We start from the raw sequence: 27,864 nt of genomic DNA on the forward strand, positions 1-27,864 counted from the left end.
GACATTAAAACCTGAATATGTTTGGTCTTGTTTTTATCCCATTCTATCTGTCGGAGCTAATTTACATATTCTGACAGTTGGCAAAAACAAAGTACAGCCACTGTCATTTCTAGGATTTTAAAATTCATTCTCTGTTCTTTATCAGGTTCTGAAATTAAGTATAATATTTAATGTGGAAATTCTGCTTTTAATTTAAGTGCATTACGTCATTTTTAATAACGCCTCTAACAATTACTATAAAATAAATGTAACTCAAGGATTTTTTTTTTTTATTTACACTTTTTCATTTACGCTAAAAATAAAGAAACAATATGTGCAAAAGCAACTCATGCCCGCTGTTAAGTACAGTGGAGGATCCGTTATGCTGGGGGCCTGTTGTGCTTCTGAAGGTCCTGAAAAACTTGTTTGAGCGAATGACATCATGGCCTCCTTTAAATACCAGTACATTTTCAAATAAATATCTCTCGACTTCTCCAAGTTAAATAAAAATCTGTCATTTGGACTTAAAATAGAAGATATTCTTAAATAAATTGCCAAATAACACAGAAAAAATTGGCAAGACACAAAATCAGCATTTGCCTATAGACGTCTCAATTTTCAGACCTAAATCCTATGGTCTGTGGTCTGAGCTGTAGAAAATAGAGCGTATGACAGGACCCAGGACTCTGGATGATCTACAGACATCGTGCAACGAGGAAGGGTCAAAGATCTCTCTATATATATTCTTCAACTTTGTGAAATATTATAAGCGAACACTTAGTGCTGTCCTATTTGCTAAAACTATAAATTATTTACAGCAGGACCAATAAGTTTGACACTGGGGATTTTGTGAAAATTATGTTTGACTGTGGGATTCCCCCTTTTCATGAGTTAATGTATTTGAATCAAGGGTTGAATTATTTTTAAGTGTGATTGTTTCAGTGCAATAAAGGATCAATGTGTTTTACTTTTTTTTTACCCATCTTTTCCTTGGATTCCAGTAAGTGTTCAGTGCTCTTTAAATGTCTTAGTATTTTTTGTCAGTATTCATTTCTACATCTAAAGCTTTTATGCACTTTGCAGTTATTTTCCATAAGTGCTTTAAATGCCTCACTCTCCTGCTTCCATGTTTTCCTCTTGTTCACCGGGTATCAAGGTGTTGTAATTATTCCCAAAAATCTATGCGCTTGAAAAAAAAGTATATACAGTACACTGAGAAGAGGGTGTGGGTGTAAATGCTCCACTGGATACATGTAAAGATCACATATAACACAAAGTTACATAAGGCAGATTATCTACAGAATGAACAATCAACTCTTAAAGTTCATTTATTTGGTCTTTATATGTGTTACCACAGCCGATATTCAAGACCAGTGGGTATTCCTGGTTTTGCAAAGATGAACCCAGGCGGACACACGCAAACCCCTCTTTTCCCCCACCATACAATGTGCTGTGATTGGCAAATTGACTGGCCGGCAGACTGTGAACGCGGCATAACTTGGCAGGTAGAAATTGGAAAATAGGAAGCCCACTTTTCTCTCCCCTCGGCTGAACAAAAGATCAAAGCTGTTTCCTCTTTGCGAGCAATAGGAAGAGGTGGAGCACAGGGTGCCCAAGTGGTTGAATAACTACCATTGAGCGCATAGGTTGGCCTCTTCTGGAGTGGCAGTTGTGTGAGCACAATAGATGATGGGAGGGATCGAACGGGGACGTGTCATACTTATTTGTGTTTGGGTCATATTTATTTGTGCAGGGTCAGAGAGGCGGATGGGACTCAAAAGGTTTGTCAAGACTCTTGTCACCGGGCTACAAAACATTCAACTACCTGTGTGCACGCCTAACATTTCCCAGCTGTCACGGTGCTGTCAGCCCTCTGACTTGTGCTCCGATGAGGGCCTCAGAAGCAGTCAGAGATGGCTTCATCTTCTAAAAACATGGTGCATCGTGTCAAACTGCTGCAAAACCCCTCAAAAACTGCTCTTGAAAACTTTTCTTATGTCTGTTGAAATCATTTGCAGAGAAGCCCATATAGACATATTGAAACATAAAACATTTCTCGGTTGTAATTTGTTTTTATCATTTTATTTACAGTGTATTGTAAAAGTATTAATACACCTTGACGATTTCCACATTTTGTCATGTTACAACCAGAAACCTCCCTATATTTTACTGGTGTTTTAAGTAATAGACCAACACAAAGTTGTTATTGGGAAGTGGAAGAAAAAGAATGGTTTTCTCTGAAGTGTCCCGGCCACTTGTATTCAGAGTTAGTACTTTGTAGAACCACCTTACACTATAATGACAGCTACAAGGCTTTTGGTATATGTCTCTACCATTTTCTGCATCTAGAGACACATTTTTTGCAAATTATTTTTGGAAATTACCTTAAAATCAGTCGGATTGAACAGAGAACATCTGAGAACGGATTCTGGGTCTGATTTAGGTTTGGACTTTATCTGGGCTATTACATTCTTTGCTCTAAACCATTGTATTACAGCTGCTGGTTTCCTGCTGGAAGGGGGCCACCCATCCAGTCTCAAGTTGTTTGCAGCCTCTAAATAGGCTTTCTTTCAGGAAGACTCTGTATTTGGCCCCACTCATCCTCCCATCAACTGACCAACTTCCATGTCCATGCTAGAAAATGGCAGTCCCATAGCATGATGCTGCCACTATTATTTTCACAGAAAGATGATTTGTTAGGGGTGACATGCAGTATTAGTCTTCCTCCAGACAGCGTTGTGCATGTGTGGCCAAAAATTCGATTTATGTCTCATTGGACCAAAACATGTTTGTCCACGTTTGCTGTTCCCCCTTATATTTTGGTAATCTGCTAACAGGACTGCCTTTGGACAGATTTTCTTAGTACATTACTAAGGCCTGACAACAGATTCTCCCAATTAGACTGTGAATCAGACTTACTATAGGCCACTTGAGTTCTTCTCTGGTTAATGCTTTCCTTGCCTGGCTTGTCATTTTTGTTGGAGGGTCATATCTTGGTATTTTTCCACTTGTGCCATTCTGTTTTCTTTTTTAGGTAATTAATTGAACCTCGCATTTGATGTGAAATGACCAGAGCTTGGAATATTGTTAGAACCTCACCTCACATGTCCGCTGTGTGGTTTGTTGACCAATGTTCTCCACCAAAACTCACAGAACAGCTGTATTTATCCTGAGATTAAAATTGCACACACATCGACTCTTTTTACTGTTCAGGGTATTTTGTGAAGCTGTTGCTTGCAAAAGACTTTATTTAGGGGTGTCAGTTAAAGGGGACTGAAAACAAATACATGACACACATTTCGGATATCAATTTGTCAAAAACATGTTTTTCTTCCACTTTGCAATTATGCACTACTATTTTGGTCTCTCATATAGAATTTGAATAAAATACAGTGAGGTTTGTGGTTGTAACATTTCAAATGTGGGAAGGTTTAAGGGATATAAATATTTTTTGCAGTGCTGCCTGTTTAGGCTCGTGTTTTGCTCAGATGGGATCAGCTCTGGAAGAATTCAATCCTGTCCTGAAGCCGTGCAGGCCTACAGCGTGGTTAGCATACCTGCAGCAGCTGTATAAAAGACTAAAACCTCTGAAACCACAGAGGGTCGCGTCTCCTTAAGCCCGACTAAAGCGCCACTGTAGAAGCTTAACCAGACAGTGTCCAATTAGGGGCTCCGGTCAGTTAAGCTAGCTCTCTTTGGCAGCACTTAAGCTGAGTTGCGTTGGAGGGCTATTATCTGATCGGGGCCAAAGGAAATGTCCCGGCATATCCTCTGTGGCTTAGCCAGGAACACCAAAGGGATGGGGATCTTTTGAACCTTTAAACAATTAGCAGTTATGCTAAGCTGGTTTTGTTTGTTTGCTGCACCACTCAGCTCTTTAATCTGATGAAAACCATTCGTGGACAAAGGAACAAAACACTGTTTCGAAAGATTTGGAATAAATTGAACCGCAGTTTATTGAAATCCAAAAAAGCCTGACCAGTGGGTCAAATTTGCAGAACATGTAAAGAGCCATGTATTGAATGAGTAAATGACACTCACTATCTTCAGTTAGTGAGTGTTATTTACGCTTTTGTCTCTATTGTCAGGTCTGCCTTTCTACATTCCCTTTGCCCTCTTTTTGTTTTAGCTGACATTTAAATGACAGCTTCATTTCTCCTGTCATGTACCTCATCTTTTCTTCTGTCACCCCTCCTTCCCTGTCCGGAGGGGGTAAATTGCAGGGTAGACGGGGCCCTGGTCCAGACTCCAGACTGGTAGGGGCCTCCCAACCTGTCATTTATCCAGGACAAGCTTGTCCATGATTTGTGAGCACTGTGAAGGCCTGTCTGTCACATCGCTAATGACTAATAGAGCTGCTTGATGCCCTTGGCTCAGATGAACAGATAAATGGGCTTTAAAATAATTATGGAAAGGCTTTAATAAAGGTGTTAAGACAGTAAAGCTGACATACATCTCCTTACAGACTCAATAACTTGCTAAAATCCTTGTTTGGTCATGTTAAATCACATTGCAGCCAAAGATTTAAGAGCATTTTATAGGATTCTATGTGATATACTAAGATAAAGTATTGCATAATTGTGAAGTGGAAGGTAAATGATGACATTCTTTCAAAACTAAAAAAATTTAAAAGTAATGCATGTTGTTGTATTCAGTCTGCTTTACTGTGATGTCCCTAAATAAAGTCCAGTGCAACCAATTGACTTCAGAAGTTGCTTAATTAATGAACTGATTCAGCTTTCGTCCATACCAACTTAAAATGGGGTGTATCTCTACAACCCAATAGGAAAGAGACGAGTCAGCAGTCAATCAAGGGCAAACACTGTGCCCTCTCCTCTTTGGAAGAAAATGCAACTCCATGCAGAAAGACCCAATGATCAGGTGGAACCCATCACCAGACCAGGAACTAGGGATGTCAGGGATCATTAGTGAAAAAACAGCAGCATGAAGAGCAATGAACAAACCAGACAGGTCAGGTATAAAGTTGTGGTGAAGTTTAAAGCAGGGTGAGGCTGGGCGTGGTGGCCGCGCAAGGGTTGGTGCTCGATGCGTCCGACACGGGTTTGAGTCCCAGCCCATTGACGTTTGCTGCATATCTTCTCCCTCTCCTCACCTCTTTTTCTGTCGGCTCAATTTGGAAGAAAAAATAGAGAAAAATAAAGGCCACTAGTGCCTAAAATATATATATTTTTAAAAAGGCTACAAAATAGTATGCCATGCATCTTATGGAGCGCTGTTCAATCCATCGAAGGGAAAAAGTATGGCACAGCTACAAACCAACCAAGACGTGGATGTCTTCCTAAACTAACAAGTGGGGCAAGGAAAGCATTAATCAGAAAAGCATTCAAGATACCAAAAGTATCTCTGGGGAAGCCACAGGGATCCACAGGTCAGGTTGGAGAATCTATTGACAGGACCACTCTTAGTCATGCACTACACAGATCTGGCCTTTATAGCAAAAAGAAAGTGCCAGTCATTAAAGAAAATAATGAGAAGTCCGCGTTAAAATTTGCCACAGCATGTGTCGGAGACACAGCAAATATGAAAGAGCGAGTGCAAAGCATGTTCATATGCTAGAATGGCCTGGTCAAATACCAGATCCAATTTAGAAGCTATGGCAAAATTGATGCTCTCCATTTATTCTGAAGATGAATGGATCTAAATACAGGGGCACCCTGGGAGGAAATCTGTTAGAGGCTGTAGAAAACTGGAACAGAGGTTCACCTTTCAGCAGGACAGACACACTAAACATACAGCTAGAGCTACAATGGAATGGTTTAGTTCAGAGCTTATTTGTGTATTAGAATGGCCCAGTCAAAGTCCAGACCAAAATCCAGTTGAAAGGCGGTTGTGAGGCTTGAAACAAAACAGTTCACAGACCTTGCCATTCAATCTGACTTAGCTTGATCTGTCTATGAAGAAGAATTTGCAAATATTTCTATTTCATAAAATCACAGTACTTTGCATGTGTACTTTAATTGTGTATGTAAACCTTTTCAGAGAACTATTGCTAATTTATTTCTCCTGTTTTTGTCAGGGATATATGAAACTCCTGGAGGCACAATCCTGCTGAACGCCCACCTAGACATCGAGACGTTTACCATGGACAAAGAGGTGCGGCGGATCAAACAGGGACTTGGTATCAAATTCTCCGAACTTGTGTACAATGGTAAACATCCATCCAAGTTTAATAGTAATTTATTCTTGAATGCACTAATACTAATTTCTAGCATACCCACGAGAGGCAAAAGTGCCACTTACAAATGCAAACACACCCGCAGCCTGGTTAGTATGTTTGCACATGTTTGTGAGCTTTTCTTGGCTCAGGTGTCTTAATCCCCCCTTCTGCCGAGTCCCAGGTCGTCTGCACCTTCATCCACATAATAGGATCAGTGCCATTACAGACCGACTGCTAGGCCGCTCCAGTTATCCCCTCTAGAGACGTAGAGACAAACACGCACACACATGTAGAGGTGCTGCGTTCAGGAACAGGGCAGAGATTAAACCCATTGTGGGTTTAAATCATTAATAATTGCAGATTGCAGACGGCTGGTAGTGGAGGAGCTTATGTTAACAATCCACCTGCCCTGTATCTGTTTACAGCTCTATTTACCCAAACACAGAGTTGTGTGAGCTCTTCAAATATCGGCTAAGTACATTAAAAAAAACATCAAAATAAATGCTGGGGTGTGGTTAACAGTTTTAATATGATTTTATAGTTTCATTTTGAACTGGTTAGACAAAATAAGAACAGCTTTATTACGTTGCTTTTACGTTAATGATTTATGATTTTTCAATCATCAGTAAAAGCAAAACGTACATATCATAACATAGCTTAGTGAATCTACCATAAAGAGACACAGTTAGCCATACAAACATGCACAGAGCAAACATTTACATCAAATTAATTCAAGATATATCCTGAAAGACCCCCAATTCAGTGAGAATTAAGGCAGGAGCTCATTGTGCCTTTGAACATACCCAGACGATGAGGTGGAGGTCGGCTGCTGATGAGAGGAGGACCCCTGCCGAGCGGGGTGTGCCTGACCTCTGAACATATATAGACACATCCCTCGCCCATCTGTCCCTGGGCTCTGATGATGGTTCAGGTTTGCAAAACGGGCGAGAAGAAAAGAGCACGCGAACTTCGCCTGGAACGAAGAGCACAGACGGCGACGTATCACATAAAAGAGGTTGCTTTAGCTGATCCATGTTGCTGCTTCTGCTATGGGAGAATTTTTCATAAAGTAGAATCCTTTTTCATATACAGTTTTGTGTATTCCTTTCCTGCTGCCCAATACATTTATAGCAAGAGAAAAAATTTGGTAAATTTAAGCACTTGCCACTCATTCTACTTTTCTGTTTGGAAGGGTGTCCCAGTTGTTTCTGTAGAAGAAGGGAAGGGCTAAGAGAAATCGCTTTCAAGCCTGTGTTTCTCAGCAGCACACTTGAAACAAAGGGGAAAGAGCTGTTTTTCCAAATACACTCACAAACATCTGAGAATTTCAGAATATCCTTCTTTATTGTGACAAGTACAACTCCCTGAAACTGAGAAAAAAAGCTTACTGGTTTGTGCATGAGCGATGAATAATTTGTGTTAAACAGAAAAATAGAAGATAAAATTAAAAAGATAAAATAAAAGCATAGGAAACAAAACACATATACACACATTCATACTGATTGCACATCCCCATTATTGAATCTCCTTTCACATTACATTATGCTTTATAAATATTTTCTCAGTTTTATTTTATTAACACAATTGCCATTTGTACATTATGTTTTATGTCACTGTTAATTATCATTAATAATTTAGCTCATAAGGTGTTCTTTTTGCCATTCCTCATAATTGTGTGGAGACAAAACTTACAAAAACAGTTGTTCACCTGCTTCGTAAATTAAGCACGTGGCTTTAACTGTTGTAATTGTTGCTGAAAACATTTGGTTTTGGTTATACTGCATTCGGGTCTCACATCAAACAGACAGGATGACTAAAAGCAGTCGTGATTAAGAAATGCTATTTTTTTCTCATCTTTTACAAATCTCACAATTTTTCTTCCTTGTTTTCCTCACCGAAGACTGGGTCTGGACTAACTTGTGTTTTAGTCGGGATCTAGACCTGGACCCTAACCAGACTCCAGCCTTTGAGAAAGGCTGTCTTGTAGTATATTTCCTACACCTGTTATCCATCTTTTCTTCATCTGTCTGTCTCTGCATCATCCATGCATCCATCCATCTATGTATCTATCTGTCCATGCATTCATCCAGCCGGACATCCGTCCGGCCAGCTGTCAATTGAATCTGCCCATTCATCCATCCTTCCGTCAGTCTGTCCTGTTATCCATGCTGGAACCGTGTTGTTTTTCCTCAAGGAGTGATGAAAAATCTTCCTGAGTTGATAACCTTGATTTCACATGATCTTTTAGGAGGGGAAACTTTTGTAATATTATATTTTCTCTATAGTTTTACAAGAAATGAATCAGTATTCTTAAATATTCTCATTAAATGTTAATCATTGAGTTGTATTTTAAAGTGATCATCTCTTTTGATTACTTCAATAGCTGTGTTTATCTGGAAGGTTTTGATTCAGAATACTGTTTTTCCTTCTTGCAATTTTTTCTCATAGCACAACAAAATTTGTTCCTTCATTAATGACTTGTAAATGGGAAATTTAAAGCAAAACAAAAGCCAAACTATGAATAAGAAAAACAATACAGGTAACACATGTTTTTTTTTCAGTCTTTGGCAGCATAAAAGCTCATTAAGTGACATTATAACATTGGCCTGAAGGTGTTAATTTTCCATTGTGAGGATGGGATCTGATTGGCTGAAAATTTATTTTGCTCTCTCAACCACCTGTTTCATCCAAAGAGAGAGAGACACTCCTGAAGTCCAATAACTTATTTTTTATTTCTGTGTTCAGTGGAATAGAAAAAATCAGAAACAACAATTTTTTGTGAAACCCTTCCTCACAGCTGTGTTTCTGTTGCAGGCTTCTGGTACAGTCCAGAGTGTGACTTTGTGCGACACTGCATCGCCAAGTCCCAGGAGAACGTTGAGGGCAAGGTCCAACTGTCTGTCTTCAAGGGTCAGGTTTACATCCTGGGACGAGAGTCGGCCAAGTCGCTGTACAATGAGGAGTTGGTCAGGTAAATGCTGCGTGTGGTTGGAAAACAGCTTTAATGAAAGTGTTAATTTATCCAAACCTGACAGATGTGTGTGGCCATTCTGAGCAGTGTGGCTAGTCCACATGTTCACCGCTCAAGTTCTCTGATGACCCCCACATCAGCATGCTAAACTGACCCTGCCTCACAAAGACATCAGAGAAATGTTGTGCTCATTGCCTGCAGGGCAGCCCCCTCTCCAAACCCCTTAGTTGCCCCCCACCATGCCCTCTTAGCTGTGGTAACAGTGGGTTTGTTCAGGCAACTGACCCTTGATGCCCTCTAGGCAGGCTCAGCACTGACCAAAGGAAAACCCCTCCATATGGCTCTCCATCTCCACTTAAGTCGCACACACTCCAGTTGTACCCTAGAGTCAGAGAGCTAATGGTGTTTTCAGCTCGAGGAGAAGGTGATTTCACTGGGCTTTTAGGAGAAAAGTAGTTGGGTGTCATGGTAGTTAAGCAGGTCAGAGAGAGGGGGACGAAAATATGGTTTCCACAGTGAGAAACACAGCTCCATAAACTGAAAGAAAGGACCAGTAATTTATCATTTACAGAGAGTTAGTTATTCTTTGTGGGTAGCAAAGAGATAAACAGAGACTGTACTCAGCTTTTCCAATCTGTTACTTGCAGTGTTTGTGAAGAATGCTTTGGTTTCAGGAAAACAAAAAGTTGGGTCAGTCTTTAGATAAAGTAGAGTCAGTCTTCATCATTATTTGAGCTTGATCAACACAAGTGTGTGTCAGAGTTGTTCCCCAATATCAAAAAGTCTTTGATTCAAGCCATTCTGTTCAGTTCAGTAGTGCCAGTTTACAACCAGTGTCATACAAGGTCCAATTCACTCCAAAATATTATACAATACAGTCAAATACAGTTGATCATCAAATGACATTTAGTTAGCTCATTCTAAGCTAGCATGCATCAACAGTGGAGTCTAAGACTCCCTGTTAATAGGAACAGACCTCCTGCAGAACCAGACTTTCAAACTGGCTGGCACACTGAGTCAGTGGGCCAGGAGAAACTTCTGTGGAAAGGGTACATATATTTAATGGCAGCAATAGGTCCATCGATAGCTTTGTCCAGAAATACACATAGCTAAACCCAAAAAGAAGCTCTTGGCCAGGGGTCGTTGCTATGAAGAGAAGAAAACAGAGAATCTAATTGTAATGGCAGCAAAAAGCCCTAATGTTTCTTTACACAGAGACTCTTTACAGATTTCTTGACTATAAGTTGTTGCTCATACTGTTAGAAAGTAGTAACAAATGGTAATTAAGGTTTACCAAGATGAAGTACATCAGTGATATTCAGTTAGTCTTAAAAGTAGACATTTGGCTCCTCTTTCATATGCCAAAAAGAAATAAAGGAAACTCACACATACGAAGAACTCATTTTAATAAAAATGAAAAAAGTAAAATAATTATTCATGTAGTTCTTATAGGAAGTTGCGTTCAGCATGTATGTGCAATGTTTTAGGGCTGTATTTACTAAAGTATTGGAACAATAAACCTGATAGACATTCAGGATGTAGGCATGTTGGCAGTTGTTTTGACTAATCTCAATTTCTTGACTATTTTGTAGATGGTTTGCTGGCTAATTTCAAATTGCCTTACCAGACTATAAGCTGCTACAAGCTTCTCTCTAAAGGCCTCACGCAAGTTTGACTAATTTATTCCTTACCAGAAATGATATTCTTTATCACAATTTAAAGAACATTTTAGATGATATTCAATGTTTTTTTTTACATTGCTTCATTTATCTGAGTATTGCCAATGTTGTTAATAATGTTTAATATCCATAAATACAAATGTGTCAGAAACACATTTGTTTTTTGACTTTTGTAGAGAGTCCTAATTTCTTCCATATGACTGTAATTAGCTTTTACTTTATTAATGTTATTTAAATAAATGACGTTTTTCTGTCTCTGTTATAATCATGAAATATTTCAGTGACTTGGAAAACTGAGACAGTGAGGCAAAAACTATTTATTTTCATACACACACACACACACACACACACACACACACGCAAACTCAACAATGTGTTTAGTTTTAATTAAGAAGTAAAACAAAAAGGTTCAAAGATGACCACAGTGTCTCGGCCTTGTGTGGGATGAGATTTTAATGGGAATTAATTTGGAATAGCCGGACACCCCTCCCTCATTTTTCCCTCTCTTTCCAGACAATTCACCAAAAGCACATGATTTTACACCATTTTACAACCCATCTCTGGCCAGAAGGCACCTTATGATATCACTGCATGCACTGTATGGTTCAGGCAAGGTCAATAAGTGGGCTGAGATTTCTAATTCAACTCACATTTATAAAAAAAAAAAACAAGGGGAAAGGTGAATGTTTAATACAATGTAGCTTCATCACACTGGGAAACATATGTGAGAAAGCATGTTGGTGTTGAAAAACGCCGTGTTGTTTTATTGGGACAGAAGGCAGTGTAGCATATTGACTCACAAGCTCCTGCATATGAGTAGCATTATGAAATGTTATATTTTTCTTTCTTTACACCAGTGTTGCTGTTTGTGGTTGCTCCAGTCTCAAAATCATTAAAAAATGTAGATTTTTGTGTTAGGTTTATTAAGAAAAAAAGCTTTTTTGTTGGGTATTTGTTTGCTTCTTGTGCAGGGTTAATTGCAATCACATTATCTGTAACTGAATAGGTTAAAAATATTATTTCATAAGAAATCAATGCCGGTGCTATATCAAAATAAAACAGAAAACACTCCAGTAATAATTTTTTTCTGACCATTTCTGTACATTTGCTGTGCTTTTCCATCACTTCAGTATGGATTTGGGATACTGAACCCTGCATCAGATGTTGACTTCCAGTAAGAAGTGGCCACAAATGTCATGTTGATTTTGTGCTTCAAATAATTTATTTAAATAATTTCTTTCTGCCAAGGGGACTGATTGTACAACAAACAACATCAATGGGTTTTAATAACAAGAGCTGGGTGCACAGGTTTGGTTTGGACTAGACTAAACTGGACTACACTAAAATAGTAGAAAATTGCCTTTGGTTTCAATTTATTTTGGTTTTCTGTCATCCACACAGGGTCAAACATAGATAGACTATCTCATATGTGTACACGCAGACCTACAAATGTTTGATTTAATGTCCCTTAGAAGATATGCACTCAACCACACAATTTTTGTAGCTATCAGCAAATTTTTAGTATCATTCTGTTTGGATGTTTGACCGCTCTTCTCATCTTTAAATTTGTTCATTTCTTGGCAGGGACTTGGCTTTTAAGCATAGTTCTTAAACATAGTTCTAAAGGTTTAAAGTTGTAGCGCTGGGAAAGCCGTTCCGGAAAAGCGATTTTAATAGGTGTTTGCGATTGTCCTGTTTTGAAAACTCAATTATGTTCATGTTTCGATTGTTAGCTGTTGATTTGAGGTGAAGTTGAAGGACTTAGAGTTAATCCTCTTTCATTATTCAATCCACGTTTTGAGATGCACCAGTACTACTTTCAGATAAATAGGCCAATACCATACTGCTGACACCCACCATGTTGCATGCTTGATTACAATTCCTGCAGGCTGTTTGTGTTAACATACCACCCAGTACAAAGAAGTGTTAAATGGAAGCCTAAAATTAATATAACATTCCAAGCCGCAATTACTGTATGTAAACGTCTCACCAGACCTGCATATGATTCAAATGTATTGATGCTGAAGGAGTCAGCTTCAAACTTAGCTGACAAGGCAAAGTTCTGGTTTCTGCAGGGCATCTTAAAGCAGCCCCTGTTTCTTTTTGCTGTTTTTTTTTTTTTCAACTTGGTCAACATTGTCATAGTTGAATACAAAACAACAATTTTATTTTATGGGTTTTTTTGTTTATTAACTTTTTTCAGACTCAAGTCCATAAAAACACATTATAAAACCAGAAGCAGCAATAAAAGCAATTGAAAACCATAACTAGAAAACATAAATGCATATTACACAAACAATCTGTATATGTAAATGTTAATAGCATAACGGTATATACAGATATTTGTACAAAAAGCTTTTAACCAGTGGACCCTTAACATCTCTAAAGTGGACTGTTGAACTCCATAATAATACTGCAGGGTGCCCCGACCAGACATTTTTTTGAAGGCTCCTTAAATGTGCAAGTTCCTGCCGTCACAAATGTCTTAATTCATTAAACTCTTAAATTCCTGTTAATCATAATATTTAACATTCCTTAAAGACCTTCACTCCAAATTGGGTTTATTGGAAAAAAGAAAAACTGTTTATGTGTTTGCAATAAACAAATTACATAAGATATTTTAAAAGCATTACCGACAACTGATATTATTGTTACACCTTCATTTATACTGAGACTCGAATTCTCATTTACAAGACCAAGCTGTTACAACACTAAATGCTGCTTTCAGTGATTACTGGAGTCTCAAAATTATTCAACCCCCTGAGCTGAATACTTCATTAGAGCACACATTTGCGAAACAGGTGTGGCTTCAGGAACATCCGATGGAACCAATTAACTGCATCAGGTGTGCTTCAGATACCGCACCCCAAATACCTGGACTGTTAACAGTAACAGTTCATTCCATAGCAGAGCTAGTAACCTTTCTCCTATTATTTATTATAAGACGAAATGACATGGTTTCATGATACATTTCAACATATTTGTGCTACACTCTCTAGTTATATCAGTTAAACTGCAATATGAAAAACTATTAAATACTCACATCCTCACAGGTGTATGTTATTGTCAGACAGTGACATATACTTGTACCTGGCTCTGGCTCTGGCTCACGAAAGCAGCACACACTTTCACAAAATCTAGCCACATTCATACGCACACACACACATACACAGAGTCCAGATTAGGCATAAAACCCCCACTGACATCCTGTTGGCTCTCCACAGGCAACAGTAAACGGCGTCATTAACGCAGTGGTAATACAGCCCGTCACCGCACCCATCTGAGACAGAAATGTCACCCTCCTCGCTCCTACCCGAATTTATTCTCAATTAGACTGCAGGGATTCTTAAAGGAAAACACAATAACATGCTTACACGCGCACACACTCACACACACACGCACAAAGTGGAATATTCTTTGTGGCCACTCGCTCTTAATGGTCCTCAGGTGCCGGGTAGGGAGCCTTGTATTGAGAGTTGATGATTTAGTTGTCGTCCTTTCTTTTTATAATGTTTATCCTATCATTTGTTGGCAATTTCCTCTTTTGCTAAGTGCTTTTAAAGACTGAGTGCAAGCCGTACACCGGGACGTGGGGGTGTCTCAGGGAGAAGAGGACTCGGTAAGAGAGTGTATTAAACACTGCAGGTAGAAACTGCTGTAATTACATGGCACTCTATATGAGACGCTTGCTGAAGTGACTATACAAAGAGCAGTCTTAACAATATACTCCTGCATAAGTTATAGATTCAATACTTTTTTTTTAGAAAAGTGGAAGACAAACATCAGATTACAAAATCAACTCAACTATTTGCTCACAGTTGAGATGATGGGATTGTTTTTTATTATTATTTATGCGGTTTTTTTTTACCGCTTGTCTACATGTTGTACATGTTTTGTTGTATTGATTCTTCATCATTCAGGGCAAACAGTGCAAAACAGGTGCATTTAGAGGAAAATCAATAAGAACTTTTATTTTTCAAAAGAGCACATTATCATTTATCTGTGATCCTGCTGAAGAGGCTCCATATCTCTGACATTTTCTGCAGCCAAGCTAAACATTTCAGTTGAATTTATTTCCCTTCGGCTCTTGTTGCTTTGTCCTGTGATTCACTAACCTGGGATTTATGCTTTGTTCTGGTTGTACTTGGAAGTGTGGAGTTCCAAGCCGGAAGCATATAATATAAACACCCCTTGAGATGGAAAGCTGAATTTGGAAATCCTGAAGTCCCCCAGCCAACCACTGGTTCAGCTTCAATATGGCTCCTTTGCATTTAAAATTCAGTAAAAGGTGCCAGAAAAAAACACTATATTTGCCTTTATATTAGGTTGTGTCACATTCAAGGCTGTACAATCTTGTTTTGGGAGCATGTTTCTTACTGTTTTTTGCATAGACAAATACATTGTCACCTGCTAGTACTATTAACAGTGGTTTACCTGGTCAATGAGCACAGCAATTACCAAATCCAACAGGTTGTCTGACTTCCGACTGGAACGTGCTCAACTTGGATGGGACATAGTTTCCAAATCCAAGTTCGGAATCAAAAATCGAACGTTTTAGCATTTTTTGTTCCTTTTCTTTAAAGTTTAATTTCCTTGAAAGCTAAGTCAGGTATTTAAAACTTTAAATAATATTTGAAAAGTTATATTTAAGTTTGAGAGAGAGACAACTAAATGTTCATTCTCAGTTCCCTTTGGACATTGACTTTATGCAATTTGTTTATGCCTTTATTGTTTCTTTACTTTATTAATCATTAGGATATATTTTGGTATTTAGTGATGCGATTATTTTTGTTTCTATTGCCAATGAAAGTATTAATATTGCAATTTTGACAAATATATATTTTTAGAATATAGAAATGTCATATTTTCTCAAAAAAATCCAACTTTTGTTTACAAATGAAACACACTTGTAAACATTCTCGCTTGTTTTTATTTTTAATTTATTTTCTCTTCAGCATGGATGTACAGGGAGACTACGACCCTGGTGATGCCTCTGGATTCATCAGGATTAATGCTGTCAGGTTAGCATTACTTGAAACCAGAGACACTTCCAACTTGTTGAAAAAGATGAACAAATTCGATTATAAGTTTCTGTTCTCATTTCTTTCATAGGTTAAGAGAACATCATCGTCTCCAGGGTTTCTCCGCCACCAAACAGTAACTGTTGCAGTCCTCTGAACCATCTGCCTTTCTGCTCCAATGTTGCAACTGTGTCTTAAGCTCTAACAGGTTTAGACTTTGTAGCTCTATTGTCTGCCTCTTGCCTTACTGTCTTATGTAGTTTTATCAGGGTGTTAGCACAATAGCCCCTTACAGTCAATGCAGTTTCTCAGATGGTGAAGAGTTCAGGAAAACCTGTCTGGATTAGATCAACAGATACATGCATACTAAACTTTAAATGCTTAATAAAATGGGTCTGGGTATTTTAGGTACCGAATTTGTTTCCTTCTTTGCATGACTGATGTTAATACATGTATTTCTGGTCAGAAGTTCAACTTTACAACCCTTATTAACATGAACATCTATGAAATAATAACATAAACCAATTTTATAATTTTTAAAAACTAGTCTTGGGTTCTCACGTTCAAAATTTCCTCGTGATTTTCCTCTATTCCATTTAGGGTCAAAATTTAAAACAAGCTCAGATTTCTGTTTTGTGGTGTATATTTATTGGTCTGCTGAACTCAGTACTCTTTTCAAGTGGTGACCGTCTACATTTGAGGTAAAGTTAAAGAAATATGAGGTGGTCTTCCATCTTCATTTTTACATTTCAAAACAGTCCCTCAGCATGATGCTGTCACCACTACGCTTGACAGCTGGTGTTCTTCTATGTGAAAGCCTCACCTTAACTCCTTTAAACTTAATTGTTGTTACTGTTGTCAAATGATGTAATCTTTGCCATCTCTGACTTTAAAACGTCTCTCCAGTTTATGATTACTGGAATCTTGGGGGATCCTGGATGGTACCCAAAAATTGGACCTCTTTTCTTTCTTCTGGAGTTGAAGGAACTTGTACAGTTGGAACTTGAAGACAGCTGGGCCTTCCAAAGGGACAAATATTCCAAACACAAATCAAAATTGGTTTTGGGAAGAATAGAGGCTAAAATTAAGCTTCTGGAAATGACACGACACCAGCTTTGCTAAAAGTTTGTTAAAATCCTGGGTTCTTGCTACTAAACAAACCAATTAGGTGATCTCTACAGTTGGTGTCAAGAATTGTAGTCAGATATCCAGAATTTGAACAGAAGCTTATCAATGCCAAAAAAGAAGTGTGCGACTGGGGTACAACTTGGTAAGGCTTATTACACCAAGTAAATAACTGTTGTGTTTGTATATGTGTCGAGCCTATTTGTATACATTTGAATGTATGTGGATTGCATATAACCAGGGGTGAAAGTGAGCCGGTACGGTCCGGTACTGCGTAACACTAAAAGATTCTGCGCCACACAGTACCGGGAAGAGGGAAGAAATGAAGCCGTCATCCAGAACCAGTTACGGTTGCAAAAACTCTCGAGCACACAAAGAACAGATCCGCTACCAACAGGAAGTCTAAAACACGACTTAATCTGTTTATAAATATAACTTTTTTCCCCTCATTCCAGATAGTTTCTGAACTGTTCTGCTATGCTGGAGCCTCAATGCTCTTGCTTTGCTTCTCTCCCCTCGGAGCTCGAGGCTGTTGTGAACGACCAGCCTTTAAAACGAGCACCGCTACGTTTAATGTCTGTCTGCTCGCTGCTAAATACCTCAGTTAAAAGCAAAGGGAGAGAAACTAGTTGTGTTTCATGTTATTTTGCTGAATTACAGCAACACAGTACAGCTCGAAAACACCGTTACGACCAGAGATTTCACATACACTACACGAGAGCGCATGCGCACTTACCTTCGAAACAGAACGGTTGCCAAGGCGATCGGTGCGTTCCATTTAATGGACGGGGAGATTTTACACAGGTGGTGTACAGACATAAAAAACCGCCGTTTGCATTAGGACAGGACAAACAATAAATCACTTACCATCTACAGACTTTTAAATAAAAACCGCAAAAATCACCGAACTGTCAAATGTTTAATTTAAATAAAATCAAAACTTGACCACAATGCAGAGAACAATAACTTCTTTGTTCAAAAGAAAAGACGGAAACTGAAGAAAGGTTATGCATCAGAAAATAGTTTGTCATTGTTTCATACATGGAAGTTCTTTAACAATTGAAATAAAAAATAAAAAAATATATATATATGTTTGAGGGGGGCACCGATGAGAGTAACAATTAACACACACACAAATTATATATATATATCACAAATTATATATCTATCTATATATATATAGATATAGATATATATATATATCAGTGGCGGATGCTGGTCGTTCAAGGAGAGGAAGCTCAATTTCAAGATCACTGATTCGCTCATTTCGCTGTCAATCAAAAAGGAATTCAGCCTCAGACAGATCATCCATCATGCAGAAGCTGAGCGTCCGGGTCAGCCGAGGCCAGCCCACTGCCCCATAGACCCCCAGAGACGCTGAGCGTCCGATGGGCGGAACAAAGCCCAGCATTTTTACTTCGCTATTGAACTCACTGTTTAAAGCACTGTGAAGCTGCGGGAATGAGTGAGAGGAAAGCCGCGTCGTTACCAGTGATAATAAGCTGATTCTGAACATAAATTGAGCGCGTTGTAGCGCATATTTAGTCAATAACATGTACACACAACAGTTTATATTTGATCACTTATTTTTTGACATTTTAGGGGAAGCTGAGCTTCCCTTGCAGTCTTAGAGCAATCGCCACTGATATATATATATGCATGCATATATGCCCCCAGTGCCTAACCCCCCCCCCCCCCCCCCCCCCCCTAGCTCCGCCCCTAAGTACCGGCAAGAATTTAAAACTACTTTCACCCCTGCATATAACCCACAATAACTTCGAACCTGTAGACTCAGTTCTTGTTCTTAAGAATCACTGAAATGTTATGTTGCATAGTCATTCCACCCAGGAAAAAGAACTGCTCACATTCATCTTTGAAAGCACCTGCTGACTGTATATAAACTTTGACTAAACTGTCAAATGTACAGATTTCTCAGTTTGTGTCTGCCATTTTCAAGTGCCGCAGTCGCTGAAAGTATAAAGGCCTATAACAGACTTCCTAGAATTGCCGCCTGCCTGTTTAACTCTTGCACTCAATAACCTTGAGGAGGCCGCATCATATTAACAATATGCAGATGGAGGCCTGCACAAACCGGAGCGAACACTCACAGATCATAGATGATGGCCACTGGAGCAGAAGTGATGAGGCTGTTTCTGAGCACAAATAACACAAGTCAAATGGAAGGAAAACCAATTGGGTCATACGTGTATTTTACTTCTCAGCTTTGGCTCCCTTCATTTAGAGAACAGAGTAAGGCCTCTCAGGGAGCAAAATTGCATAATATGGCTAAGGCTATGTTTTCAAACTTCACAATACTACCAAAAAGGTGAATGCATTTTATAGGGGTTTTATGTGGTGATAATCCATGGGTTTTAAAAATCTTTAGAAATAGAAATTTGAAAAGTGAAGGGTGCAGCTTTACTCTGATACACTAAATAAAATCCTGTTCAACCAGGTGCCTTCAATAAATTAGAAAAAAAGTACACATGTACGTTAAATTCAGTATGAATACTGGCTCTTGAGCATTTAGTCAGAGAAGCAGCCAAGATGCCCATGGTAACCCTGAAAAAGTTCCAGAAAGCAACAGCTCAGGTGGTGTTAACAGGACACCTGTTTGTTGTGCTCCATACAAATCTGGCTTTTATGGAAAAATGATGAGAAGAACCCTACTGTTCGATAGAAGTCCTGTTTGCACTTTGCCGTAAGCTGTGATAGGGATACAGTAAACACAGTTGAGACCAAAACTGAACATTTTAGCCTGCATGTCAAACATGGTGATAGCATCATGCTGCAGGAATGCTTTTCTCAGTGGCAACAGGGAATCTGGTCAGAGTTGATGTGAGTTGAGCTAAATACACACAAATCGTACTCGTACTCGTCGTCTTCCGCTTATCCAGGACCGGGTCGCGGGGACAGCAGACCCAGCAGAGACACCCAGACGTCCCTCTCCCCAGACACCTCCTCCGGGGGGAGCCCAAGGCGTTCCCAGGCCAGCAGAGAGACATAGTCCCTCCAGCGTGTCCTGGGCCGTCCTCTGGGCCTCCTCCCGGTGGGATGTGCCTGGAACACCTCCCGAGGAAGGCGTCCTGGAGGCATCCGGTATAGATGCCCGAGGCACCTCAACTGGCTCCTCTCGATGTGGAGGAGCAGCGGCTCTACTCCGAGCCCCTCCCGGATGGCCAAGCTCCTCACCCTATCTCTAAGGGAGTGCCCGGCCACCCTACGGAGGAAGCTCATTTCAGCCGCTTGTATCCGGGATCTCGTTCTTTCGGTCATGACCCAAAGTTCATGGCCATAGGTGAGGGTAGGAACGTAGACCGACCAGTAAATTGAGAGCTTTGCTTTTCGGCTCAGCTCTCTCTTCACCACAACAGACCGGCACAGCGCCCCCATTACTGCAGCAGCCGCACTGATCCATCTGTCGATCTCCCGCTCCATTCTTCCCTCACTTGTGAACAAGACCCAGAGATACTTAAAGTCCTCCACTTGAGGCAGGAACTCCCCTCCAACCTGAAGAGGACAAGCCACCCTTTTCCGGTCGAGTACCATGGCCTCTGACTTGGAGGAGCTGATCTTCATCCCAGCCGCTTCACACTCGGCTGCGAACCGCCACAGCGCATGCTGTAGGTCTTGGCTAGAGGGGGCCAGCAGAACCACGTCATCTGGAAAAAGAAGAGACAAAATCCACTGGTCCCCAAACCAGACCCCCTCCGGCCCTTGGCTGCGCCTAGAAATCCTGTCCATAAAAGTTATGAACAGGACCGGTGACAAAGGGCAGCCCTGCCGGAGTCCAACATGCACCGGGAACAAGTCCGACTTAGTGCCGGCAATGCGAACCAAACTCCTGCTCCGCTCGTACAGGGACCGGATGGCCCCTAGTAAAGGGCCCCCGATTCCATACTCCTGGAGCACCCCCCACAGGGCATCACGAGGGACACAATCGAATGCCTTCTCCAGGTCCATAAAACACATGTGAACCGGTTGGGCAAACTCCCATGAACCCTCGAGCACCCTGTAGAGGGTATAGAGCTGGTCCAGTGTTCCACGCCCGGGAAAACCACACTGCTCCTCCTCTCCAATACCCTGGCATAGGCCTTACCAGGTTTTGAACACTTGGGTGAAGAGAGGGGCTGAGCTGTCCACTAATCACCACCTGGTGGTGAGTTGGATCCGCTGGAGGAGGGGAAAGCCAGACAGACTTGGCAGGCCCAAGCGCATAGTGAGGGTCTGCTGGGAACGCCTGGCGGAGCCCTCTGCCAGGGATGTATTCAACTCCCACCTCCGGGAGAGCTTTGACCAGATCCCGGGGGATGTTGGAGACATAGAGTCCGAGTGGACCATGTTCTCCGCATCTATTGTCGATGCTGCTGCCCATAGCTGCGGCCGTAAGGTCTGCAGTGCCTGTCGCGGTGGCAATCCCAGAACCCGGTGGTTGACACCAGCAGTAAAGGACGCTGTCAAGCGGAAGAAGGAGTACACACAAATCCTGGAACAAAATCAGTTTGAGGCTGCTAAGACTGAGGTGGAGGTTCACCTTTCAGCAGGACAGGGACATTACAGCCAGAGCTACAGTGGAATGGTTTAAAATCAAAGCAAATTCATGTGTTGGAATGGCTTAGTCAAAGTTTAGACCTAAATTCAGACTAAATACTTTAAAACCGATCTTCACAGACATTCCCCATCCAATATGACTTAGTTTTAGATATATATTTTTAAAAAGAGCTGGAATTAACCTCTCTAAGTATGCAGTTTGTTTAGACCCCTTTTGTTGCAGACTTACTATGAAAGATGGCTCTATGTGACATATTGCATAAGGCTTACTAATGCTACAAAAGAAGGGAGCTGTGTGTGCTCAGTTGGGAGTGTGTCACATTTACTGAATTTTGTCACATTAAACAGGCAATGACACAAACAAAATTCGGCCAAATTCTTAATATCTATTCTATATTAGGTGAAATGCATTGTGGGTGAAGTTGGGTGCCTCATTTGGCTAAAACAAAACAATAGAGAAATAGATGCATTCTTAATTTTGTTCATATTTGGGTAAATCCAGCCAGCCATCTTTCTACCTTCCCAAAGACAAGGCTGTGTTTTAGTTCCATACTCTGATAGCTGTAATAATGACGTAGCTTGTCTTATGCTCCATGATATTTGAACCCTCACAGCTGCCTCACTGCCACGCCCTCGTCCCTACCACTGAAAGGTGTCAGTCCTGCGCTGAAGCGCCTGATACGCTGTGGGCCTCATGTTAGAGTCCACAAGCACACGGGACCCCCTGCCAGGTCTAATGGGCAGTGAGAAACCCTCAGACCCTTTCAGTCCTGCAATGCCCCCTCTACCCCTGTTCAATTACACTCAGTCTGTGCCTGGTCAATTACCAGCCGAGCCCCTGCATTTACCATCACGCATGCACTGGCTTTGGGATAATCAGTGTCCAAAATTGCCTGGTTGGAAATGAAGGATGGATGGAGAGGTATTCAGATTAGCTGTTCAAGCTGAAGGGAAGGAAGGTGGGACGGAAACAGAAGCCCACTACATTTGGTCTGGCATCATGCTTTTTGTGACCTTTTCACTTTTTTCTGGTAAGATTAGATCCATTGGAATTTTTTATATAACAGCAGTGTGAGGTTCATCTTTTAAGGATAGACAATCAAACCCCTCCTACAGACAGAGTAAAAGAGATGAAAAATGGCTGTTTTGTGTTAATTTATTCTACGATTTTGGCTATTTTATGGCAATTGTTGCCTTTTTGTTTTCTTTTTTGCATCTTTCTCTGTAGGTTTTACTAATTTTTTGTCCTTATTGTAATCACGTTATCTTTAAAGACCTTCATATTTACTGCAGGTTTTTCTAGCTTCCTTTTGTAGCTTTACTCCTTTTTTGAAAATTAAAATAGATTAACTCTCTTGGAGGTGTTTTGTGTCTGTAGTTTGTTTTACATGTTTTTTTGTCTTTTTGTTTTGCTTCTTTAGTACCACTTTTTAGGTTAACCTCATGGGATTCATTTAGGCAGTGATCCATCCATGGATTTACAAAAAGTATTTTTTTTTTGTTTAAGACCCCTCTCCCCGCTTATTTCTGTGCATGTGTTCCTCACTAATTGTCCGCTTTCTTACTCATTTACCACATCTCATATTCCACCTCTTACCTGCCTGCTTACCCAGCCAGGTATAAAAACTGCCCGACACCTGACCGAGGGAATTAATCATCCTTGACCCTGGACCAATTACCCCTCATTACCCACTCGATGTCCACCTCTCAGGGGAAAGCTGTGTAACAATAGCGCAACATGAAAGTCGGCGGCAGCACAGGCGGAAACCTAATGGAGAGTCCTGTGCCACCTCCTCAGCAGGCTAACCTTCAAGTCCTTGTCACTCTTCCAACGGTGCACTAACAAAGGAGTTTTTTGTTTGGGATCAGGGTCTGTGACCTCTTGAAATGAGGTGCACAGGGCAGGGCCGCTGGCAATGAGGGGCAGCCATGCTGGAAATCAACGATTCAGATTTTTGTGATGATAAAAGGTGTAAAATTTGTATGGCATAAATTAACATGCAGGCATGAAAGAAAATAAGAACTTAAATATGACCGTTCATCAATACATACTGAATCAAAATACAACCTAGAAAACAATAACTTTTCTTTTTGGCTATTTTTGTTGGTAATTCTTGCTCAAAAAGGTTAACTACAAATAATGTATACTTAGCATTTGGTAAGATAGTTTATTGCAACTTGTAATTTTTCTTGATGGCAGGGACGTAAATGCAAGAAGGCAAGCAAACAGTGCGTTCAGCCTATAAAACATTTATTAGATGAAAAAAGGAAGAGTCTAACTTACAAAAACTGGGAGCAAAGTACATCTAAAGTGTACACTGGAAAAACCAAAACTACAGCCATGACACTGAGAAGAAATGGATAATGAAGCTGGATAATAGTAGCAGGATCTGACAATAACCTGTAGTCACCATGGAGAATACATACTGAGAAAGGTAATAACTGGCATAGCAACCAGCTGAGAGGAAATCAGGAAACAAGTGCAGCATTCAGTTAATTTAGGAGGTCAAAACTCAGATCTGGGAATAACGTCACCCCTCCAAATCAAATAATTCCATTGTTCCAAACACTTGCATGAGAACAGGTGTTCTCCCAACATTTGTGAAACAATGGGTTGCTCTTAGGAGCTCACTGAGTTCCAGAGTGGTAAAGTGATATGATGCCATCTATTCATTGTCAGAAGAGGAGCAAAGGCACAGAGTCCTATAAATTAGACAACTATTCCAATATTATACATTTTTCACAGCTATATATACGACAATTATGGAAACAAAACTATTTCTTATCTAACATTTTGAGAACATGCTCAAATAAAGATTCCAAAGGTTTTAAAGTTGTAGGGTTTGTGTTGGACCCGCTTATTAAACAATAACTAACGTAAGAGGGAATCATTGAGGAAAAACTAGGTCTTTGCTGGTCCTAGAAAATCAAGACATTTTCTAAAGTAAATTTAACCTTGAAACAGACCTCCTCAATTCACAATTAAGTTTAGATGGAAACTAATATTATGATAAAACTGATAGTTGTTGTGCTGCAGTAAACCTGGGTTTAGATTTGTATTGTGGTGTTTTAGAAAAGAACATTCCTACAGCTTTTTATACATTTAGCTGTAAATAACATCTCTCCGTTCGTATTTCCCAAATTCTGTCAACCTGCCTACAGTTCCTCTGTTTTTACCATGGATAAAAATAACAGTATCTGTGTCTGCATACACTAAAATATTACACTGTCTCCAAACAGAAGGTTAATCATTTATGTACAAAGTGAAGAGAAGTGGACGCAATACAAAGCCCTGTGGGACACCAGTTGATTTTAATTTTAGATTTACAATGTTTTTACAGTTTAAGAAAGAGAAAAAAGATTAGATTTTCCCGTATAACAGTCATTTGGCTAGTACAGTGTTAAGGTTAACTGAATCAAATGCTTTTTGTAAGGCAAGGAGCAAAATCCTGACAGTCCACCTTTAGCCATTGAGCCTTCAGTCTTTTTTTTTTAAGAGCATGAAGCCGTCTCTGTGGAATGGTTAGATGTAAATCAAAATTGAACTGGGTGTAGAAAAAAAACTATTTTTAAGACTATCAGCAATTTGACAAACAATAAGCTTTCTAATACCTTTGACACTGTAAGAAAGACATTAACAGCCCTATAGTTTGAATTTATGAAAATGTTTATCGAAACTTGCAGTCGCTGTGCAAGATACAGAAATAAAACATAATTTAATACTAAAATCAGACCTAAAACTGGAAACCTACAAGTTTTAAGACAATCTTTTTCCCACAAACCAACATTGACTCATTTGTTGGGCAACAAAAGAAATAACCAACCAAACAAAGCCTACAGGAATGTCTGCTGCCTTCAACCCATCAGAATATTTTGTGGTCATTCAATCTGTGCTCTTCGTCTCCTAGTTAGAGTAGAAAAGTATCACGTGTTCTGTGACCTTTACTCTTAAAACACAATGAGAGGAGGGACAATGACCATACAGAGTTAATTACAACCAATTTGAAGCCAAAGTGGTTCCCTGTCTCTGTGCATACTGTGTAACCTAACCTCTCGTGAAGGCTTCCAGAGCAGAAGGTTCATGAAATAAGAATTTGCAACAGTCTTCTGCATAAAAACCTTAACTAGATCTCAGTTTAATCCAACCTCTTGGGGATGTTGGTATTTCCTTTACGCGGTTTACCTGTCTGCATTTAGTTATATCCGAATAAACTGCCAGTTGTGTTTCCACATTTCACTTAATGTTGCTTTACTTAGCAGGTATAAGGGGTTAATGGGCATGTCTCTGGAGGTTTGCGCGGAAAGCTAATGGTCTTGGCAAAGATGATGAGGTCACTCCCTTATTTCTAAGAAACAAAGAGCAATTTATAGGCCAGGATGCTAATCCTGCTGGCTGGCTATTTAATAAAATATTCATAATTTTGCATTTTATATTCATCTGCAACATCAGATGGATCAGGATATATTGTAATAATTGATGATAAGTGCTTCAATATGCAATAATGGTGTTTTAGGCAACCTTCTCTTAGCATGATAGCCAAGAACTAGTTGTGTAAGGAGAAGCATTTGTTGTATTAATACGTGAATCAATTCTGCTTATGCTCTGACAGATCTGATCTGTCCTAATAGCTCAGATATGTGCCTCATTCATACCCCTGAAACTTGATCTCCTGCTGCAACATCAAGAGACCATCTGTGAGGAACCATAAGAATAAAGCAGGATACTCTTTGCCTTCCAGGCTTGCTAACATCCATGGTTCCTGTGTGTGTTTGTGTGTGTGTGTACTTTTACCTTGATGTCAAAGCTTACTTTCTGGTGTCAAAGGACACCCATACAGTGATGTCCTGACAATCTATAGACAGATGGGACCATTACGGCCAAAGCCCCTGGCTTTGTTTGTCCTGAGCTGGTGATGAAATATTGATAGAAATATAGAAATATTTAGCCTGCTGCTTAGTCTTGGCCACCTAAAAGGGTTAATGAGCATGAAGACTTTGCTGTCTCTTGTTACAACAAAATGAAGCTCAACTACCAGCTAACATCGACTACTCTGGAGTCTGCAGCCTCTCCGGGGGTGACAAGGATCGATTGAGTTTCCTGGGTCTCAAAGAGGTGAATTTATTTTAATGTATGTGCAGCAACATTGAACATCTTCTATACTTAATAGACGCACCAGTTACACTTATATATATACATATTTTATGTCTTGCTGGGATTTAGACAATAAAAAGTATTACCTTCAAAAACGATTTTTGAAATCCATTTTTAAACTATCGGAGATTAGATGTACTCTTTTTTTTCAATTAGAAAAAAATTAGATGCAACCGTAGTTTTATTTACTTTTTAACTCAAATATCTCAGGGTAATTTGCCGAAATGTATCATATTAGCAATAAGGATTGAAACGTAAGCACAGAGGCTTGCAAATACCACTTCAATGTTCTCACAAAACAACCGCATCTTTAAATTTATTTTATTGGGATTTTGTGTCGTAGATCAACACAAAATTGTGCATTATTGTAAAGTGGAAAGAACATGATGTTATGATTTTCCAAGGTTTTTTTTTTCAAATAAAAACCTGAAAAGTGTCTCGTGCAAATATTTTCAGTCCCATTTTCTCTGATGCCCTGAATAAACTCCAGTGCAGCCAACTGCTTTCAGAAATCCTCCACATAAATAAATAAATTCATACTGCACTTTTGCACAGATTTGTAGAAGATTGGTAAACTAGGTTTTAAACTAAATTTGGGGGATTTTACATAATAGTTGTAAATGGCCAGCCCTTGTATAGCATTTTATCAAGTCAGAGGACTCCACAGTGCTTTGCTCAACAGTCGGTAGTATAGGGCCCTGAGATGGACAGTGGGGGTTGAACCAGCAACCCACAGGTTACAGGACAAACCTCTACTACCAGAACCACCTTCGCCCTTGTACATAATTGTGTTTGAAAGAAAAATTATACCTGGTTTTTCATATTTTTTTTTATTTTATGTAGAGGTTTCAAAAAGAGAGGGCTGACTACAAATACACAATGCACTTTTCAGATTTTTATTTGTAACATTTTTTGACAACCATATATTATTTTCCTTCCACTTCACAATGATGCACTGTTTTGTGTTGCTCTATTACATTAGATGGCAATTAACTATGATGAGGTTATGATATAATATGACTAATTGTAACAAATTTCCATCTAAATATTTTTTGCAATACTTTATGAAATTGAATCCTCTTAAAATTTAACTTTGCTTTCACAAAATCATCCTAGAATTTTCCATCACTATAAAAATAATTGAAAATACATCCAAATATAAATTAAAAAAGGCTGTGCGTGTTTGAATTTGTAGTTTCTGTTGATGT

At 39.6% G+C, this 27,864-nt stretch overlaps 1 protein-coding gene across 3 annotated transcripts in view; it reads left to right on the forward strand.

Annotated features, from left to right (window-relative positions):
• Window positions 1-16,235, forward strand: part of ass1 (argininosuccinate synthase 1) — a 38,423-nt gene extending 22,188 nt beyond the window's left edge. For all 3 annotated transcript variants that reach the window (XM_047373314.1, XM_047373315.1, XM_047373316.1), the window contains 4 exons: window positions 6,017-6,148; window positions 8,972-9,128; window positions 15,763-15,828; window positions 15,920-16,235. In XM_047373314.1, the coding sequence (XP_047229270.1) occupies window positions 6,017-6,148; window positions 8,972-9,128; window positions 15,763-15,828; window positions 15,920-15,968 (404 nt within the window). In that variant the 3' untranslated portion in view covers window positions 15,969-16,235. The remainder of the gene's footprint in view (window positions 1-6,016; window positions 6,149-8,971; window positions 9,129-15,762; window positions 15,829-15,919) is intronic.
• Window positions 16,236-27,864: the final 11,629 nt, after the last annotated feature.

Source organism: Girardinichthys multiradiatus, chromosome 8 (assembly GCF_021462225.1).
Source record: "Girardinichthys multiradiatus isolate DD_20200921_A chromosome 8, DD_fGirMul_XY1, whole genome shotgun sequence".
Taxonomy (NCBI): domain Eukaryota; kingdom Metazoa; phylum Chordata; class Actinopteri; order Cyprinodontiformes; family Goodeidae; genus Girardinichthys; species Girardinichthys multiradiatus.